At 39.5% G+C, this 19,691-nt stretch overlaps 2 protein-coding genes across 6 annotated transcripts in view; one reads left to right on the top strand and one right to left on the bottom strand.

Annotated features, from left to right (window-relative positions):
• Nucleotides 1–17,796, bottom strand: zdhhc6 (zDHHC palmitoyltransferase 6). Of its 2 annotated transcripts, none has more exons than XM_078413497.1 (11): nt 17,408–17,796; nt 15,685–16,193; nt 14,270–14,361; nt 9,485–9,644; nt 8,847–9,008; nt 8,390–8,443; nt 5,962–6,129; nt 4,590–4,631; nt 1,525–1,670; nt 443–486; nt 1–309 (listed from the first exon to the last, which is right to left on the bottom strand). In XM_078413497.1, the coding sequence occupies exons 2-11, from the start codon at nt 15,940–15,942 to the stop codon at nt 206–208; spliced, it is 1,230 nt and encodes a 409-aa protein (XP_078269623.1). In that variant the 5' UTR covers nt 15,943–16,193; nt 17,408–17,796; the 3' UTR covers nt 1–205. The 2 variants fall into 2 exon arrangements, with proteins under 2 accessions (XP_078269623.1, XP_078269622.1); XM_078413496.1 differs by lacking the exon at nt 17,408–17,796 and adding an exon at nt 16,305–17,085.
• vti1a (vesicle transport through interaction with t-SNAREs 1A) overlaps nt 17,680–19,691 on the top strand; it is a 295,526-nt gene continuing 293,514 nt past the window's right edge. For all 4 annotated transcript variants that reach the window (XM_078413499.1, XM_078413501.1, XM_078413498.1 and 1 more), the window contains exon 1: nt 17,680–18,069. In XM_078413499.1, the coding sequence (XP_078269625.1) occupies nt 17,976–18,069 (94 nt within the window). In that variant the 5' untranslated portion in view covers nt 17,680–17,975. The remainder of the gene's footprint in view (nt 18,070–19,691) is intronic.

The raw sequence follows: 19,691 nt of genomic DNA, 5'->3' as shown, positions 1-19,691 counted from the left end.
TCTCAAATCTCTATCACCATAATTAGATTGTTTCACAAACATTTGAAAATGTAAAGGAACTTTTTAGATTATAAAAGAAATGCAAAACGGCTTTATCAAAACAAGTCGATTCAAAATTAAATGTGAAAAAAGAAAGCATAGGAAAAGAGATCCTGTAGAAGACCATCACCAAATCTATTGTCAAAAGAACCGGTGGCAATAACTATCAGAAATTCTTTTTTTCCTCTTCTGTTCTTTTATCTGTGGAAGGGCCATTCAAGTATTTCTCAACACATTTTCTTGGGAACCAGCCTCGTTCATGCTTTCCAACTGTTTAAATGAAAGTCATAGATTATTGAAAGTCATTTAAATAACAATGTCATTACTTTTTGCAGAGATTCAAATAAACAGAAATGTTGTAATTGGACACATCTCCAGGAAACTGGGTGCCAAATTTACTTACTATAGGCATTTTTCTTTAAGTTCTTGTCACCATACATCCAGTGCCTGAAGAGAAATATTAATTTCTATTGAAAATGAAAATTGATAAATGAAAAAATACTTAATTTATTTTTTCACTTAATAATACAGGAGACGCCCAGCATTACAGGAGATTCACTAGGATGTTGCCTGTATTAGAGAGTATTAGTTATAAGGAGAGGTTGGACAGACTTGGATAATTGTCCCTGGAGTGCCAGAAGTTCCCGACAGAAGAGTACAAAATTAGGAGAGAAATAGATTGGGTCATCTGTATTTTTTCCCCCAGGGTGGAAATATAACATGTTAAAAGCATAGATTTAAAGTCAGATGGGGAAGATTTAAAGAAAAAATCCAGTGATTTTTTTGAGATCTTTTCATATTTACCTCAGCGAATGATATCCTGACAGCCTCACATGTCCAGTCAGGGGAAGTTATAGAACCAGATATGATAACAACATTTAAGGGACATTGAGACAGGCCCAAGATGAGGTAGGGAATGGTCCATGTGCAGACATGGGAATAGTTTAAATTGGCATCATGGTCAACACATACATTTGTGCTGAAGGAACTGTTTCTGCGCTGCACTGTTTCTTCTATTGTCAAATACAATTTAATATGGAGCTAGATTATCAGAGGAGGAAGAGGGAGATGCACAGAGAAGTTTACGAAGGGAATTTCAAGGCTCAAGCTAACAACTTGCAATACTGCGGTGATTCCACTTGGAGTGATCAATGGACTAGAGTTAGAAGAGTGCCTGTATCTCAAATAATAACAGTGAGGGAGTAGTTTACAGGTGATAGAGAGGAGAGAGCCCATGGAAGTATCTGAAAACAAAGATGAGAATTTTAGAAACTATCAAAATGTTTAATGGGAAGCCAATGAAGATCAGCAACCTTCAATAAATGAATAGGGCTTGGCACAACATAGGCAGAGTTTTTCATGACATCTAATTTACCTATATTGGAGAATAGAAAGCAGTTATCTGGCCATGAATGTCAAAAAATTATTTTCAATTCAAATCCATTGCTCCATGCTCCATGACAAGATAAATTTTGCTCAACTTACTTCAAACCTCTTGTGGCCGAAATCAGTTCACCTTTTTTCAGCTGAATTCTGGGCTCTTCAGTACAAGGTGTGTTATAAAATGTTTTGAAACCTTTCATTATAGGACAGCAAGCCCCATTGTAATCTTCAATCACTCTGTATTGAACCTGTCAGTAATAAGATTACAAAATCATGCAACTCACAATCATCACCCGTTCAAATAGATCCCAGTCTATCAATATAGCTACCAAGCCCATTCAATTTACTTTGAAAAAAACATCCACTTTTGGTATAATAATTGAAGACAGGTGTTACTATAGTCATATCTCAATGTCAACAAATGTGTTTACATTTACTTACACAAGCAAGCCGGGTGTTTGACAAGGAATTAAAATGTGTTCTACAGAATCTTTAATTTTTAACAATATGTTTCCCAGGAAGTAAATACCAACATATTGTTCAATACATGTGCTAATTAAATAACAGAAACTATGTACCCATTGCTTTCCCTTCCCTGTTATCATTTGTAAAAATACAATTCCCAACTACTTCACATTTGTTCTAAGCCTTGAAAAAACCTGCTCTGACAGCTTCATGATTCAACTCCTGCTAAGTAACATGGCATTTATGTTTCCCCAATTCAGAAAAGGGAATGATTTTTAACAAAACAATCCACCTTTAGATTATCATGACGTAGGATTATTCCAGCCCCGCTCCTTACCAAACATTAACACTATCCATCCATTACTTTCAAGGTTAATCTCCGTGGAAAGTAGAAAAATAGCTCTCCATAAAAACAAAATTCAAGTAATTGCTGGGATCTCAACTTAAGCACTCGAAAGATTCTCTTACTGCCTTGAAAAACTGAGCCTGAGCATTTAAGGTTGCTTGCTACTCCTTTTTATCGGTATGGTGTGCAAACCTTGACTCAAAACAATCAATCTGCAAACAAATCATCTTTTCATTTCAAGAGGTCTGTTGAAGATTTCAGAATAAACAAATGTGGGGAGTTTAATCACCTGGCAACAGATAGAAAAAAGGTACTTAGAACTCATTACTGCTTTCCCCCGATTTTAACAAACAGGACACCATTTACTTCACACCTTTTTAATTACAGCATTGTTTAATTAAAAAAAATTGTGCAATAATATTTGCTCATGGCAAAACACCAATTAGGTAAGACAATGTCACCAAATTCTCTTACTTAAGTGCATTGAACATATAGCACCAATTAGCATTCATCCTGGAGTCTCATTTATTTATTATCTATATTAACAATTTAGGAGACGAGGGCAGAGTGCAAGGCAGCCAAGATTGCTGACAATACAAACATAGGTGGGGGCGCAATGAGGATGCCTGAACTCTAGTCCAATGGGGAAAAGCCTGGCAAATGAAAAGTTTAATGTAGGAATGTGCACTTCAAAGGTCATGTACTTCAGTACAAGGAATCAAAAAGTAAATTATCTAATTGGACGGAGACTGGAATAGAAAGGGATTGAGGCATCTTGTTGCATGAAGCAAAAAGCTAGTAAGTAGGTGAGCAATTAATTAGGAATGGCCAAACTGAAGGAGTTAAGCATCAGTCAAGAAAATGTTGGCAATGCTGGAAATGAATAAATCTGAGGATTTGCTTTCCATAGGTTCAAAAGTGAAATTCTAGAGTATAGAGTGATTATTTTTCTAAAATACTATAGATTTTGGAATTGTTCCTGTGAATTGTACAAGAGCAAATGTGACTTCTCCAAATTAGGGAGGGCTGGGGGGAAACCCAGAAAATGTTGAAATCTGTAATGAAGGATGTGGCAGCAGAACACCTTTAAAAAAACTGACCAAATTCAGCATGGATTCATGAAAGAACATGTTTAACTAATCTGTTGGTATTCTTTGAAGTTGTTACTTGGAGAATGGAAGATAGGGATTCAGTATGTGTGGATTTTGACTTTTTAAAAGGAATTTGGTAAGGTCCTGCACTGGTCAGTCAAAATGTTAGAGCAATGTATTGACACGGATTCAAATTGACCTACAGACAGAAATTAAAGTGAGAATAAACTGACCATTCTCAATTTGACGAAGACATGGTGACGTCCTTAGGGATCAGAACAGTTCACAAACAATAACAATTTAGGGGCCAAATGTTTGCTGATAATACTGAAGTAGGTGGGATTGAGAGTACAGAGAGCTTCAAGGGGATATGAAATGCTGAGTGGGCAAGAACATGCTACACAAGGTGAAGTGAAGAAAAAAAAAAGTCAGAGATTACCTTGACAGTTGCATATAACAGAAAAGTAAAGTATTTGTTAAATGGTGAGGGACTGGGTGGGGTTGATTTTCAGAGATCTACCTCTGCTTTACCCTTTACTGAATGTGCTAGGTGGTTAAGAAGGAGAAAATATGGCATGTTTGCCTTTACTACAAAGAGATTTGAGTGCTGGAGCAAGGAACTCTTATTCACAGTTGCACAGAGCTTTCTTGGACTGTACTTATATTTTGCCTACAGTTTTGGCCCACCACCCAAGAAAGGATGCAACACAAAAGTTGCAATGACGATTCATTGGAATAGTCCCGGGTATACAGGTTTTCTGTACGAGGAGAGACTTAATGGGCAGTGATTGTATTCAAGACTTTTGAAGAAGAGCAGATTTCAATAAAACATACAAAATTCTTAAAGAGCATGACATGTTAGACACCGGGAATCTGTTTCTCTTGGCTGAGAAGTTTAGGTCAGGTAAGCACAGTTTCAGAATAAGGGGACAGAGATTTAAAAAAAATTCTTCAGAGTGTGGTGAGCCATTGGAATTCTCTTCCCCAGAGGGCTCAATCGTTGTGTTCATTTAAAACACATTGCTAGATATCAGCACTTCAATGGCATTAAGGTTGTGGGGTTATTTGCTCAAACAATGGCATGGAGATAGACTGACATGATCTTCATGAAAAGATGTAGCTGCAAGTCATGTTATGCAAATCTGAAAAATAACTATAGATTTCTCAACTCACTACTACAAATCATTTATGAAATCTAATTTGCACAAGGTACATCCATGAAATGCTGCCATCTGCCAAAAAAATATGGGCACTACAGTACTTACACTTCTCACTCTTTTATCAGCTTTCTGTTTCAGCTGTTCTATCTGTAACAAGACAAAGTTCGCAAACACCGTCACATATCAATTAATTCATTATTAACTGATATTATTCAGAAGACTTGAGAAATTACAACAAAATAAAACCATGGTCGATTCAAGATAATGCATGGGTTAAGGTTCAAACATTTCTCTCTATCCAAATTTCAAGGGGCAATTGGTTCCTTCCTGATCGTTCCCATTTTCGATCCGAATACATGGAAGTATTTATTTTGCAATTTCTATCAGAAATTTAACCCGTGGTTTACTACTGGAAAATGAATAGAATTTCATGCATTACATCGCTGGCATTTTTAGTCCACAATTAAATATACAGCAATCAATCAATTTGCAGCTGTTAACTCATGCTGTGTAGTCAGCTGTCAAATGGAGCTTATTACTGGTTAGGGTGAGGTGGCCCGGCTATGGTGCAAGGAAAGGAATCAAAAGAAGAGGTCACAAAGAGTTGCTCTCCTGTATTCCCCAATAGTCGGTTCAAAGAAAGCACGACTTAGTTCCAAAGCCGGTTGTTCCATGGACCCATGTGTTATTAAGAACGGAAAGCCAAACAGATATTGATATTAAATCAGCAACTTGACCTTGATTTTACCAGTAGGGGAAACATCACTCTGTGAGCCACATGCTAAACCATTGGTATTTTTGAATAGTTTGTGTATTATTTTACTGAACTTGGATAAGTAACCATCACTGTTTTCTACAGTGCTTCAATGGCTAATTTGAAGGCAGCAAGGTTCCAAGTATAGCATAGATGATTGAGCAATAATCTGCATCATTGAAATGTGGGCAAATGGGACTGGACATCTTGGTCAGCATGGTCAATTAGGCAGAAGGGTCCTTTTCTCTGCTGTACGACTCCATGAACTTAATATGATTCAAGGTATTGAGAGAAGCTTCTGCTGCTTCAATAATGTGCCATAGATACCTTGTGGCATAGAAAGTGACTCAAGTGAACCTTTAAAAGAGAATTGAACACTTCTGATCATGCAACACAGGTACAATACTGGTATAATTCTGAAATGAAGTCTGTCTACTGCAATGTATCGTAGAACAATGCTCAAGCCCATAATGCAACACGAGCTAAGAGCATTACCAAGTAGAGCAAGCTGATCAATTATTATTACACTAAACAGAATTAAAAGCACTATGACAAGTCATGGAATGGCATTCATTGAAAAGTGCTCACATAGGCTTAAAATGATACATAAATGCACTGAATTTAAAAACCAGTAATATTTTTGAAAGGGCAATCACACTATTACTTATTTTCTCAGAACATTTTGTGCAATTTTCAGTCAGTAATAATTAAAAGAGAATTTACCGTTAATGTGTACGGATGGCAGCCTTCATGAACAGGCCAGACAGTTCCATCTGTTTCAGGAAGCCCAGACCACGTAAACACCTGCCTGAAGTTCTTCCACTTGCTTCCAAGGTCATATGGAAAAATGAACTGCTCACCTGTTTGATAATACTGGATTCTGTCTTTAGCCTATGAAAATGAGATTGCATTGGTAAATTTTGAAAAATGTTATTATTGCAATGAAGGAACACGACAACCTGTTTTGTGCCTTGGTAAAATAGGACAAAAACAAAACATGGAATCCCTTGGCACTTTGATAATTAATTTCCGAGAAAAATCTGTAACCACCTTAAGTACTCATTCTAAACTCACACTAACAGCGTCAGAGATATATCATGTTCATAAGTCACAGGAGCAGAATTAGGCAATTCGGCCCATTGAGTCCACACTGCCATTCAATCAAGGCTGATCTATCTTTCCCTCTCAACCCCATTCTCCTGCCTTCTCCCCATAAGCTTTGACACCCTTACTAATCGAGAACCTTTCAATCTCCGCTTTAAAAATACCCAATGACTTGGCCTCCACAGCATGTGTAGCATGAATTCCACACATTCACCACCCTCTAACGAAATAAATTCCTTCTCATCTCCTTTCTAAAAGGTACGTCCTTCTTAGTCCGAGGCTGTGCCCTCTGGTCCTAGGCTCTCCCACTTGTGGAAACGTCCTCTCCACATCCATGCTATCCACGCCCAAAATGGATGTACCCGATTGTAATAAAGCAAGCCACCAAAAATTCCAGTAATCTTCGTACGAACAGATGATACCCTGCGTACATTTCCATATGGCAATTGTGATGCAATGGGTATAGTTACAGGATAACAACCAATAGATCAAATCTCACAAAGTTACCCGACAAATCTAAAGGGGCATGAAACTGACAGACCAAGACCATCTACTACAAGGGAAAATCTAACTATACATTCAATGGCATTATTATCCATCAACAGCATGAATCACTACTGATGTGAAAGTTATTCGCACCAGTCAATAGTAAAATCGCTGCCAGAGGAGAGCAGAGACAGGATATGCTAATACAAGCGACCTGATTACTGATGATGGCCTTAAACATTTCCATTATTTCCATGGCATAGATCAGGAGATGACAGAAGACTCTACACTTCTGTTCTCATCCAGATCCAACACCTAAACAACAGGACAAAGTATTCTGCCTGAATGATACTTCAGCAACCTGCCATGCATTAATTCTCATCATGAGTAGCTCACAATAATTGCAGTGTATCAAATACACCGCAGAACTCACATAGGCACCAACAGCATCTCCTAAACCCTGGTCATGTACCACCAAGAAGGAACACCATTACTGCAACTTAGATGCATCTTACTATTCTTTCTTTGTCATTTACTCAAAATCTGGAGCTCAAGCCGTGAGCAGTTTGGGAATATACTTGGGTAACAGATTTTAAATAGTTCTTTATGAAGAATTTCTCAGGGATTATTGAGCACTTATTAAATTATTTTAAAAATCTTACATTTTGTAATGGTCAAGTTATAAAAATTGATAGATTGCTTTAACTTTCAAAGTTGTCTTTTTTTTTTGAAAGCTCATGCTTAAGGGGCATATCAACTTTTTACTCCCTGTAACTCCCTGGTCCACTCGTCCCTTCCTACCCAAACCACCCCAATCCCGGGCACTTTCCCCTGCAACCGCACGAGATGCAACACCTGTCCCTTTACCTCCCCCTTCAACTCCATCCAAGGACCCAAACAGTCTTTCCAGGTGAGACAAAGGTTCACCTGCACCTCCTCCAACCTCATCTATTGCATCCGCTGCTCTAGATGTCAACTTATTTACATCGGCGAAACCAAGCGCAGGCTCGGCGATCGCTTCGCTGAACACTTGCGCTCGGTCCGCATTAACAAAACTGATCTCCCGGTGGCCGAGCACTTCAACTCCCCCTCCCATTCCCAGTCTGACCTTTCTGTCATGGGCTTCCTCCAGTGCCATAGTGAGGCCCACCGGAAATTGGAGGAACAGCACCTCATATTTCGCCTGGGCAGTTTGCAGCCCAGTGGTATGAACGTCGACTTCTCCAACTTTAGATAGTCCCTCTGTCCCTCCCTTCCCCTCCCAGATCTCCCTCTATCTTCCTGTCTCCACCTATATCCTTCCTTTGTCCCGCCCCCGACATCAGTCTGAAAAAGGGTCTCAACCCGAAACTTCACCCATTCCTTCTCTCCCGAGATGCTGCCTGACCTGCTGAGTTACTCCAGCATTTTGTGAATAAATCATTTTTTACTAATTTTGTGAGGAGAGTTCACAAGGGACTATTCAAGAAATGTTGCATCTCTGTCCATTCTATCGGATCTAATGTAGCAACTTATCAAAGTGACATTGGCAGTATAGAACTGCAGTGGGGCCACAACCTACCTTTTCTTCTATCCAAACTTCAATGGATGTTTTGTTTCTAAGAATCACTTTCATCTAGAAAAAGAGAGCAAACAGTGAACCCAAATATTCACGCAAAATATCCAATATTGAAATAGAGGAATATTGTTGCTTTTATAATAAGCAGCAAATTCCTGATAGAGTTCAGGGATTGGGTAATTAATTGCTACCTTACTGGCCTTAACAAAATTTAGGTCCAACATAATGTTCAACAAATAAGCAGTTTTTTCAGTTCCCTATTCCACATCTAACTATATTTTGTATTCTTTAATTTGATTATTCCACAAAAATGCGTGATTTCTTGGATGCTGATAAATAATTATTTTGCATTTATAATGTTAAAGAACGACTTTAAAATAACAAGAGTTAGCTATGTTCAATGTGACCGGGTCGAAAATGTCCAACCGTATATTTTAAACCATTTCAATCCAAATTGTACCTGAATTATAAACAGCATTCCAACAGCAATTGTTGTACCGATTGCCAATCCTAAAGCAAAGAGAGAGGCGGCAAATCCATAAATTCCAAAAGGAATGATGAGCTGTGGATTGCTTTGAGCCATGCTCATATCAATTTTTACAGAACTCCAACCAAATGAGATCTGCAATAAATCATACAAAGTCTGTAAAAGAAACATAAATGCAAACAACCTTTCCAAGTCACTTTTCCAAATTATAGAATAATAGACAAGAACAGGCCCTTCGCATGACAATGTCCGCAAGTTAAATTAATCCCCCCTGCCTGCACGTGATCCATATCCCTCTATTCCCTATTTATCCGTGAGCCTACCCAAATGTCTCTTAAATGCCACTCTCTTTTCTGCCTCCACCACCCCTGGAGGCACAGTCACCAGCCTTCTGTAACAAAGAATTGCCCCATACATCATCTTTAAACTTTGCCTCTCACACCTTAAAGCTATGCCCTCTCGTCTGACATTGAACCATTGACATTTCCACCCTGGGAAAAGGGTTCCGACTGTCTACACCTATCTATACTTCTGATAATTTTATATATTTCAAACTGTTTCTTAGCGTGATATCTTGAGATAAATTTGGAACAAAACGATGCTTTACTTACCCTGTTATAAAGCTGTGTGTACATGGTCATGATTAAAATCACAGAAGCATGAATACAACCCAGTGGTGCTAAGATCAGGAATAAGGTAAAGTAGCCATGGTTAAAATTACCACAACAATTATTGATCCATGGACAATGATGATCCATCTTCATCACACACCTAGGAGCAGAGGGAGAACCAAGAGAATATCAAATACAATTATATCAAAATAAGTAACTGACATGGACAGGAGCAGGAATTTTAAGTAGTGTAAGAAAATAACTGCAGATGCTGGTCCAAATCGAAGGTTTTTATTCACAAAATGCTGGAGTAACTCAGCAGGTTAAGCAGCATTTCAGGAGGGAAGGAACGGGTGACATTTCGGGTCGAGACCCTTCTTCAGACTAATGTCAGGGGGCGGGACAAAGGAAGGATATAGGTGGAGACAGGAAGATAGAGGGAGAACTGGGAAGGGGGAGGGGAAGAGAGGGACAGAGGAACTATCTAAAGTTGGAGGTCAATGTTCATACCACTGGGCTGCAAGTCCTCCACTATGGCACTGGAGGAGGCCCATGACAGAAAGGTCAGACTGGGAGTGGGAGTTGAAGTGCTCAGCCTCCGGGAGATCAGGTTGGTTAAGGCGGACTGGGCGCAGGTGTTGAGCGAAACGATCGCCAAGCCTGCATTTGGTTTGGTCGATGTAAAGAAGTTGACATCTAGAGCAGCGGATACAATAGATGAGGTTGGAGGAGGTGCAGGTAAACCTCTGTCTCACCTGGAAAGACTGTTTGGGTCCTTGGATGGAGTTGAGGGGGGGGGGGGGAGGTAAAGGGACAGATGATGCATCTCCTGCGGTTGCTGGGGGAAAGTGCCCGGGTAGGGGGTGGTTTGGGTAGGAAGGGGCGTGTGGACCAGGGAGTTATGGAGGGAACAGTCTCTGCGGAACGCAGAAAGGGGAGGGGATGGGAAGATGTGGCCAGTAGTGGGGTCCCGTTGGAGGTGACGGAAATGTTGGAGGATGATTTGTTGGGTACGCTGGCTGATGGGGTGGAAGGTGAGAACGAGGGGGATTCAGACTGACATCAGTCTGAAGGGTCTCGACCCGAAACGTCACTCATTCCTTCTCTCCTGAGACGCTGCCTAACCTGGCATTTTGTGAATAAAGAATTTTAAGTAAGTATGTTTACCATATATTTATGCTTAATCTTATAAAATTTAATTTGCTTACATTCAATTTTATTTATTTTCCTCAATAGATCTGAACAATTCATGCAATTCATTTGAAATTAATAGCCATCAGTTAATTTAAAAAGCTTGACATTTCACCTCGGTTATTTAACCATCAACAACAATTTTCTCTTTGTCCTCATTTGAATATCCAGTTTCTTAATTCCATGTAGCAAAAAAAAAAAGCAAAAGGCTGGAGGAACTCAGTATCTGCGGGGAGCATGGACATGCATCGTTTTGGGTCGGGACCCTTCCTTCGCCTTAATTACATCGTTGCATCTTTGATAGCACTTCTTTGGGCAATGACGTTTCTTCTGGAATTTCTTTGATTGGTTGGCAATAATTCTACATCCGTGACTCCCGTTTTATACTTAACTGAAAATGAGAATATTTACTACGCACACTTTCAAAAACTAACAAAACTTAACAACACAACAATTTGCCTGCCGCCAAACGCAAGCATATTTTCCTTGCATACATCCTATTTCTGGTTAAGTTTACAAGTTCCACCATGCTTTTTGACATGCTATTCTTTAAAGGTTCTTCACAAAACATTTTTTACCGAGGCACATTTTCCACCACTTTCTCATTAAGTACTTGTTGCTTACAAATCAACGGACTTTCCATTCAGCCCCATAATAAAACAGGAAATTCAGCACACCCTGTATAAACACTCTGAATTTACCCAATTGATGCTGAGCATGTTAAGTTATAAACTGCATCTAAGAGTAAAGTACAAGAAGAGGAGACTTTAGTTATAGCTTAAAGGCAAAAGTTTTTGATTTTGGATAAGAAAACCTCGATAAACATTTGTAATTAAATCATAGATGCAAGCAGTTACTATTACTTTTCAGGGGAACAGTATATCTGAAATAAATTCATGTTAAATAATCCTACTATTTAATGCTTTGCAACGGTAGGTTAACAAAAATAGAGAACTCAGTGACATGATGTCAGGACAATAACCTCTCCCTCAATGTCAGCAAGACGAAGGAGCTATTGACTTCAGGAAGCAAGCTGGAGTACATGCCCAGTCAGCAATGGTGTGGATGTGGAAATAGTTGAGAGCTGCAAATTCCTTGGCATTAATATTTTAAAAGATCTGTATGGACCAACCACACTGATGTGACAGCCAAGAAGACACACCAATCCCTACACTTTAAGGAAATCGGCATGTCTCTTGTGACTCATACTTCTAACAGATAGAAACATGCTGGAGTTGCATCACAGCTTGGTCAGGACACAGCTCTGCCCAAGACCACAGGAAATTGCAGAGTTGAAGATATAACCGAGTCCATCATACTTCCCACCAGTGACGTCATCTATACTTCCTCAGAAAAGCAGCCAACATAATCAAAGACCTAATGTAATAAAAAGGAACTGCAGATACTAGTTTATATCAAAGATTGACACAAAATGCTGGAGCAATGCAGTGGGTCTGGCAGCATCAATGGAGAAAATGGATAGATGAGTTTTCAGTCGGAACCCTCCGCCAGTCTCTAATCTTCAGTCTGAAGAAGGGTTCAGACGCAAAATGTCATCTATCCATTTTCTCCAGAGATGCTGCCTGATTCGCTGAGTTACTCCGGCATTTTGTGATAATCAAAGACCCGTCCCAGCCCTCTGCCCCTATCCTGCAGAAAGTACAGAAGCTTGAAAATGCTCTTTCCATAAGCGAGGGTACTGACATTCACCTCTACCCCATTAAGGGCATTGAACTTTGTCTCTGGAACTGATGCGCTGCAATGCTGAGAACTATATTCTGCACTCTGTATCTTCCCATTTGCTGTATCTATTGTACTCGAGTTTAAACATTAAATCTGTTTGGTATATCTGATCTGTTTAGATAGTCTGCAAAACAAAGCTTTTCACTGTACATGTAAGAATAATAAACATAAACCCATATTCTATTAATGAATTTGTCTTTTGCACAAAATGCTCCTTTTGTCTTATTTTGCAATCTTCATATAATTAAGACAGCTTTGTCATTTGGCTTCCTAATTACATGCTACAATGTTCCTCTGAATACCAACTTTTCCCATTTTCGCACTTCATTCTGCCCCTCTTTTACCAAAGTCGATGGTTTTTACATTATATTGTATCTGTCACTCTATTAACCGATCCATGTCCATTTACAGCCTTCCTTTGCAGAATTCAATCAACCTGAAAAATAACCTATTCATTCCCATTTTGTCAGTTAATAGTAATGTATCGCCCAATTCTATAATAGGTTCTTGATGTGCACTTCTGATGCTTTTTGAAAATTCAGGGATATGACACTGACTGATTTTCCTTAAACTAACCCACCAATTACTACCTTAAAATAGTAACAGAAATGTCAACAACCATTTCCCAGTTAAAATACAAACTGAACCTGCCAATCACACAATTTATTCAGTGCTCTGATATCATGCCCATAGTAATAATTTTTAACAGCTTCCCTACCACTGCTCAATAACCCCATTCTTTAGAAGAGGAGCAATGTATGCTACCTTCCACAATGCAGGAGTTATGCTAAAATACATGCAAGACCAAAATAATTGAATAATTACTTGCTTATCCATTTTGGAAATTGAGAAGAGCAATATATATTTACTCAACAAGTCGTAAAATATTTGAATTTTCTACTCTAAAGCATCATGGATACTCAGATCTCAGTATCTGAGCAAAGTTAAGACTCGGACAGATGTTAGACAATAAAGAGATTTAAGGGATGTGGGGACTGGCAGGAAAATGAATGAGGTACAGGGTTACCATGATTTTGTTTAGATGAGCAAGCTCAGGAGGCTACATAACCAGCTGCTCATTCCACATTTAGTTTTAGTCATCAGATACCCGATTAAACTAATAATCAGACTTAGCAGATAGTTAACAAAAATCTTTGCAAAGTTTCAGAATTTACACAAGTGGCACAAAATTATGACGTATTTGACGAAAAAATGACAGAACAAAATAGCAGTGAAAGTTTTATTAAAACAACTTTATTTGTTTTCAAGGGATTCTATTGTTCCAAAAGGAGGCAACAATATAGTTTAGGAATCCAAAGTAATTTTCAGACTTCTAAAACATTTAAGTGTTTACACCTGCAAATTTAGTTCATAAAAAGGTTTAAAATTAGTCTGCTCAGTGGATCTTTCATCTCACAGTATAAATTCAATTATATATACAGAACAGAATAAATAGGATTGGCCTTAAAAAAGTTTAAATTACAGAACATGTATAGTTTTTAAACAAAAAACTATTTTGACAGGCTCCACAATTGTAAAGCTCAGGTCAGTGATTTGTTCTAGTCATTTTAGTTTGCAATGTTTTTCAATTACTTTATTTTCATTATACCTTAATTTCCATAATGTCAAATCAAAGTTTTGAAATACCATTTGATTCGCTTGCATGATTTTGTATTTAACAAAATATGTTATTTGAGTGGCTTTGTTTTCAATCTAAACATTTTATAAAACAAAAACATTCTAAAAATTGCATAAAGCTGAAGGGGTTGTCTTCATCTCCAAAATACTACATTTTTATATAAAATATGTGTTTCACAGTGTGTGCTCGTGTGTAAAGTTGCACAAACATACCTATTACATTTTCGGCAATGATGTGATCGGGGCGCCTTGTAACCGTGACAGATTCTGCAGTTCTGAAGATACATTGCGTCATGAAAATTTTCCTTGAAAAGAACAAGATAATTATTATAATCATCTTTCTATTTTAGTGAATTGAAAAAATAAGCAAATAAAATTCCAGTAAAGGAAAAAATAAAGAATGAATGAGGATGATTCAGTGAATGCACATTGGTTTCATGGGATATTAATTGCCTGCATCATCTAGTGTGCTATTTTTAGGTAATAGAACAATTGCTTCCAAAGTGGGGCATGTAAATATTTACCATGCTCAGCAGTTATGTGTACAGCCTTTGCTTCTGGCCACCACAATTGAGAATATAAAATTTAATGGCAGGTGAACTACAGCAATATTAATCATTAGATTCCCAGGAGCTAGAAAGTGATATATTGAATAATGTTTTTCATGACTACTGGAATAATTTCTGAATAAGACAAATGCAGTTCTACTTTTAAGGTTAGGGTTTATAGACTGATTGTGCAAAAAGTCACTGACAAATGTTTTGGTTTTGTTAGCAGTACATGGTCTACACTAAGAATCAGATGCTAAAATTAAAATAACGTTTTTTCAATATCTTTTCCCTTTATCTCTCAACCCATACGTCAGTCATTCGAGAATAGGTGCCTCCTGTAATATTCATGTATTCCTGCAACTCCTGACTAAAGCAAAATATAGTGTACCAAGCAGATATAACACCTTAATTGGGAGTGTAGGAAAGAACTGCAAATGCTGGTTTAAATCGAAGGTAGACACAAAATGTTGCAGTAACTCCTGACCCGCTGAGTTACTCCAGCATTTTGTGTCTACCTTAATTGGGAGGCTATTTTGTGAATTTTAACAGAGCCATGATCCTTCTACTCTCGAGGTCCTGACGATAAACAACATCAGAAACTGCTGCATGTTATTAAGGCATCCATGCAAGCAGTTGGCTACAGCAGAAAAGCTCTGAAAAGCCAAGGATTAGCTCAGAAAGTGAAGAATGAACAGACAAGTAGACCAAGTCCACTAATCCTTCACTCTGACTTTAACAATTGATGTGTCAGTAGTACATCATGGTACATTTTCAACAGAGGTGTAACACTATAGAGACAATTTTTTCAGCTAAGTATACCAGACGTTTCTGAAGTCAACTACAGGAAACTCAGAGATCTCATACTTTAAGTTCCAGTGACTGTTAAGGGCACAAACCTTGGATTCCTTAGATGTGTAGTAAATGATATAGATTCACCAAACAAGATGCTTAAAGAACCTAGCATCTACAGCTATTTAAACGCTCACATAAAATTACCATGCACTGGTTAATACAATAGTAGCAAATATCCACTATCAATGAACATATTCTTCACTTAAAAAATAATAATTTCCTTACCGGCTTCCATCCAATTGGCACATAACCAGGGCCAACAAACATTGCATTAAAATAATTGTAAAGTATAAGAACTGTCCAGTTTATCAACATAATGAAATTTATACTTCCACCTGGAGTATCGAGGGGCCAATACCAAAGTACTGAGTCTATAATGGCCATTGATGAACATACTGTAATCACAGATATGGCTATAATTGGTCCCCAGTGACAAATTCTTTTCAGTTCATGAAGATTTTCAAATCTGATAATCGAACACATGGTGCTTGATTGAAGACAGCGACTTTGTAGTTAACATACATCAAATCACATACACCAGGCGAAGCGTCACTCCATGCCCGAGGGCGGGCAAAACATGATTTTTACGTTGAGAAAATAGATTTACGAAAAAAAAACGCCAGCTTCAGTTTTCGCTTCCAGTAAATTCATCATAGCTTTGATTTATTGAGGTATTTCCTCGTCCAAGTTTTCACTTATCGTTTGGTATTCCCACATGCATTGGCAGAGCCATCCTGGAGGAACACAAGAGTAGGAATTAAAACTTGCTCGAAAGTTTTCTGCGGCAAAAAAAACCAAAAACAATTGTAGACTTCTACTCATGTTTTTTTTAAAAAAAAACTTACCCGAAAAGTCAACGCCACTTGATTGTTTTTTTTGTTTAAATTTCCGGTCGTAAATGTGGGAAGTAATGCCAATGGCGATGGGAGCGATTGCAGGACTCCGCCGGTTATTATCTGTGGTGGGTCGGGTCGGGATGGGACAGGACGGGGCTGCGATGAGACGCCGGCGACTCAGTGGCTGCAAAACGCCCGCTCCTGTGCATCAGCCCAGACTCCGCGGCGCGACTTCCTCCTTCCGTGCACCGGGTTCCGTGCCCCGGGAGTGAATCTCGCCCGCACGTTGCGTGGGGAGGAGGAGCTCGGAGGTCAGGCCCGGCCCGGCCTGTGGGACTCAGCTTCACCCTCCCAGCTAGTCAGATCCATCCGGCTCTGTTCAGCTGCACAAAGCGAGATTACAGCGCAGCCTTTTGCAGAACACTTATTATCCGAAGAAGGGTCTCGGCCCGAAACGTCAACCATTCATTCGCTCCAGAGACGCTGCCTGTCCCGCTGAGTTACTCCAGCTTTGTGTCTATCTTCGGTTGAAACCAGCATCTGCAGTTCCTTCCTACAACTTATTATTCCCGGGAGATGTTGCAGCGAATTGTGTGGACGCAGCCCCGGCCATCACACAAACCAACCCCCCTTCCACATTGAAGGTAGACACAAAAAGTCGGACTAACTCAGCAGGGTCAGACAGCATCTCTGGAGAAAAGAAACAGATGGTGTTACAGGTTTTTAGTTTGGAGATACACTGTCAGTGCGAAAACAGACCCTTCGGCCCATCGAGTCCATGCCGACCAGATATCCCCGCACAATATCACCACTATCCAACACACGAGAGACATTTTTTCAGTCTGAAGAAGCGTCTCGACCCGAAACGTCACCCATTCCTTCTCTCCCTAGATGCTGCCTGACCTGCTGAGTTACTCCAGCATTTTGTGAATAAATCGATTTGTACCACCATCTGCAGTTATTTTCTTATACACGAGACATTATTTTTACATTTATACCAAGCCAATTCACTAAAAAGTATGTACATCTTTGGAGTGTTGGAGGAAACGGAAGTTCCCGGTGAAAACCCACGCAATCACAGGGAGAACAAACAAACTCCGTACAGACAGCACCTGTGGTCAGGATCGAACCCGGGTCTCTGCCTCTGGAAGGCTGTAACTCTGCCGCCCACTGAGTCTGTAGAAGGGTCTCGACCCGAAACGTCACCCATCCCATCCCATCTCTCCAGAGATGCTGCCTGTCCCGCAGGAGAGTTACTCCAGTATTTTGTGTCTATCTTGGAACTGTTATGTTTGTCCCCACGGCCGCGTTTGCCGCCTGACGCTGCCTTCAAACTTGCCAATGGCGGTGCTTCGCCAATACAAATGGCTGCGCCGCTTCCGCCGGCGCCTCCCACCTCGCACCTCGCTCGCCGGCCGGCCCCCACTCTGTTTACATCTGGTCGCCGGCCTTGAGTGAGCCGCGGAGCTTGAGTACCACCTCTTCCCTCATCTTTTAAATAATGTAAAAGGCGCAGTTGTGTCGCCTGTCATCGAGCCACGTCGGCGCCTGTGCGGCTTGCCGAGCTTGAGTGGGTGACAAGGCTGCCGTGGAAGTGACGGGCATTTTCCAGAAGCCTCGGTGACACAGGCCGGAAGAAGCGGCCGCTTTAAACTCTCTCCACTCACAACCCCACTGAAAATGTCCTCGGATTTCGAGGTGTACGAGCAGGATTTCGGAACCTTGACGGCCGACATCACCAGTAAAGTGGGGAGGATACCGAAGTTATCTGGAGGTGGGGAAACCTTGTCTGCATGATGTGTTTGACCAAGGGGGAGAGTTGATGGGCGCTTGAGGCGACTGTGAATGGAGTATGTTCCTCGATATTATAATCTGTAGTTGTTGTCTAAACGTGTTGTCAATTTCCTCCTTATTTACAAAATAATATCAATTTCAGCAGTTTGACGCCTCTTGTTTTGTCAAAAGCAACTTGACTGCAGTACTTTAACCACAGGTGATTTGAAAGGTGACCCATTCAATATTCATAAGTAATTATAGCTAACAGTGATGCAGTGAATTAGGTTTATGTAATGCAACTAGTGTGCACTGGCCTGGAATTCAAAAACTGTACCGAGTATTGCAGCAACGCGAAACTTGTTTGACAATCATTCATGATCACATTCATTCATAGATTGCAGGATGACTGGAGACGGAAATGTAATTTATTTGCCATGTTGTAACTCATGGTTTCGGGTAGAGAAGTTAACACCCCTAAAGAGACGAAGGGTCTGAACAATACTAATCTACGTACTTTATTGCAATGACCAATTTTAACCACAAAGTCACCTTGATGGACCTTGCTCAATTGATAATTTAACAAAATAATATCATCAATGTAAAAGAAAAGCAAGTAAACAAATTTACACTTAAAAGAAAGTGTATGGAATTGATCTAATACAAAATTTGATGAATGCCTATACTCAGTTATGCACATTGAAATAATGAGGTGAAATGATTCATTTTCCTTTTCATCCATACTATTGGTGTTCAATGATTGAATTGAAGTCATATTTCTACGGCATGATACAGGCCCTTCAGCCCAACTTGTCCGTGCTAAATGAGATCCCTGAGTACACTCTTGACAGTTTTTTCACTTTGCCCATACCCCTCTATTCCCTTCCTATTCATGTAGTTATCCAATTGGTTTTTAAGTGCTATGTTTGTACCTGCTTGAACCACTTCCTAACTATCCATTGTACTGAATGGGTGACACCTCCCTCTTCTTCCCACCCTTATTTATGGATAGCAAAGTTTTGGAGTGACATGGACCAAATGTGGACAGGTGGGACCTGTTTCCGTGCTCTGTGACACCCGACTTTCTTTTTCAAACACAATTCTCATCAACTATCACCTAAGAATAGGAGGGTGATCAATCTGCAGAATGTGCTCTGAAAAATATTGCAGTAGAAAGGTATTGGTGAGCAAAGGTGTCCGATGTTATTATAAGACGATGGACAAAACGTAGTTACCTTTATTAAGGAAGAGATGAAGGTCTTGGAGACATCTAGAAAAATATGTTTGCTTGGTATCAGATTGTTCTTTTGATTGTGACAAGGATTATGATAAGATATTTGGTATTAACAAATGATGGTATTTGATTATGAAAATAGTGAGAATTAAGAATATCTACAGTACAAAGGTACGAGACATCACATCTTAACTGGAATCAAGTCTGCAGCACAGAAACCTGAAGGATTTCTATGTTCATTTCCTTGAAGATCAGAGAAAAATGACTGATGCCTCGATTATCAGTAGGTGTGGTGATGGTGAGACTAGGTAGAAGAGCTTAATTGAATTAAATCATTGTAGAGTCCTACTCAATACCTATCCAAGTTTACCTACTTACCTATGTGGCTA

Source organism: Rhinoraja longicauda, chromosome 16, assembly GCF_053455715.1.
Source record: "Rhinoraja longicauda isolate Sanriku21f chromosome 16, sRhiLon1.1, whole genome shotgun sequence".
Taxonomy (NCBI): domain Eukaryota; kingdom Metazoa; phylum Chordata; class Chondrichthyes; order Rajiformes; family Arhynchobatidae; genus Rhinoraja; species Rhinoraja longicauda.
Note: the sequence above shows the minus strand (reverse complement) of the source record. Positions and strands in the feature narration are given on the sequence as shown.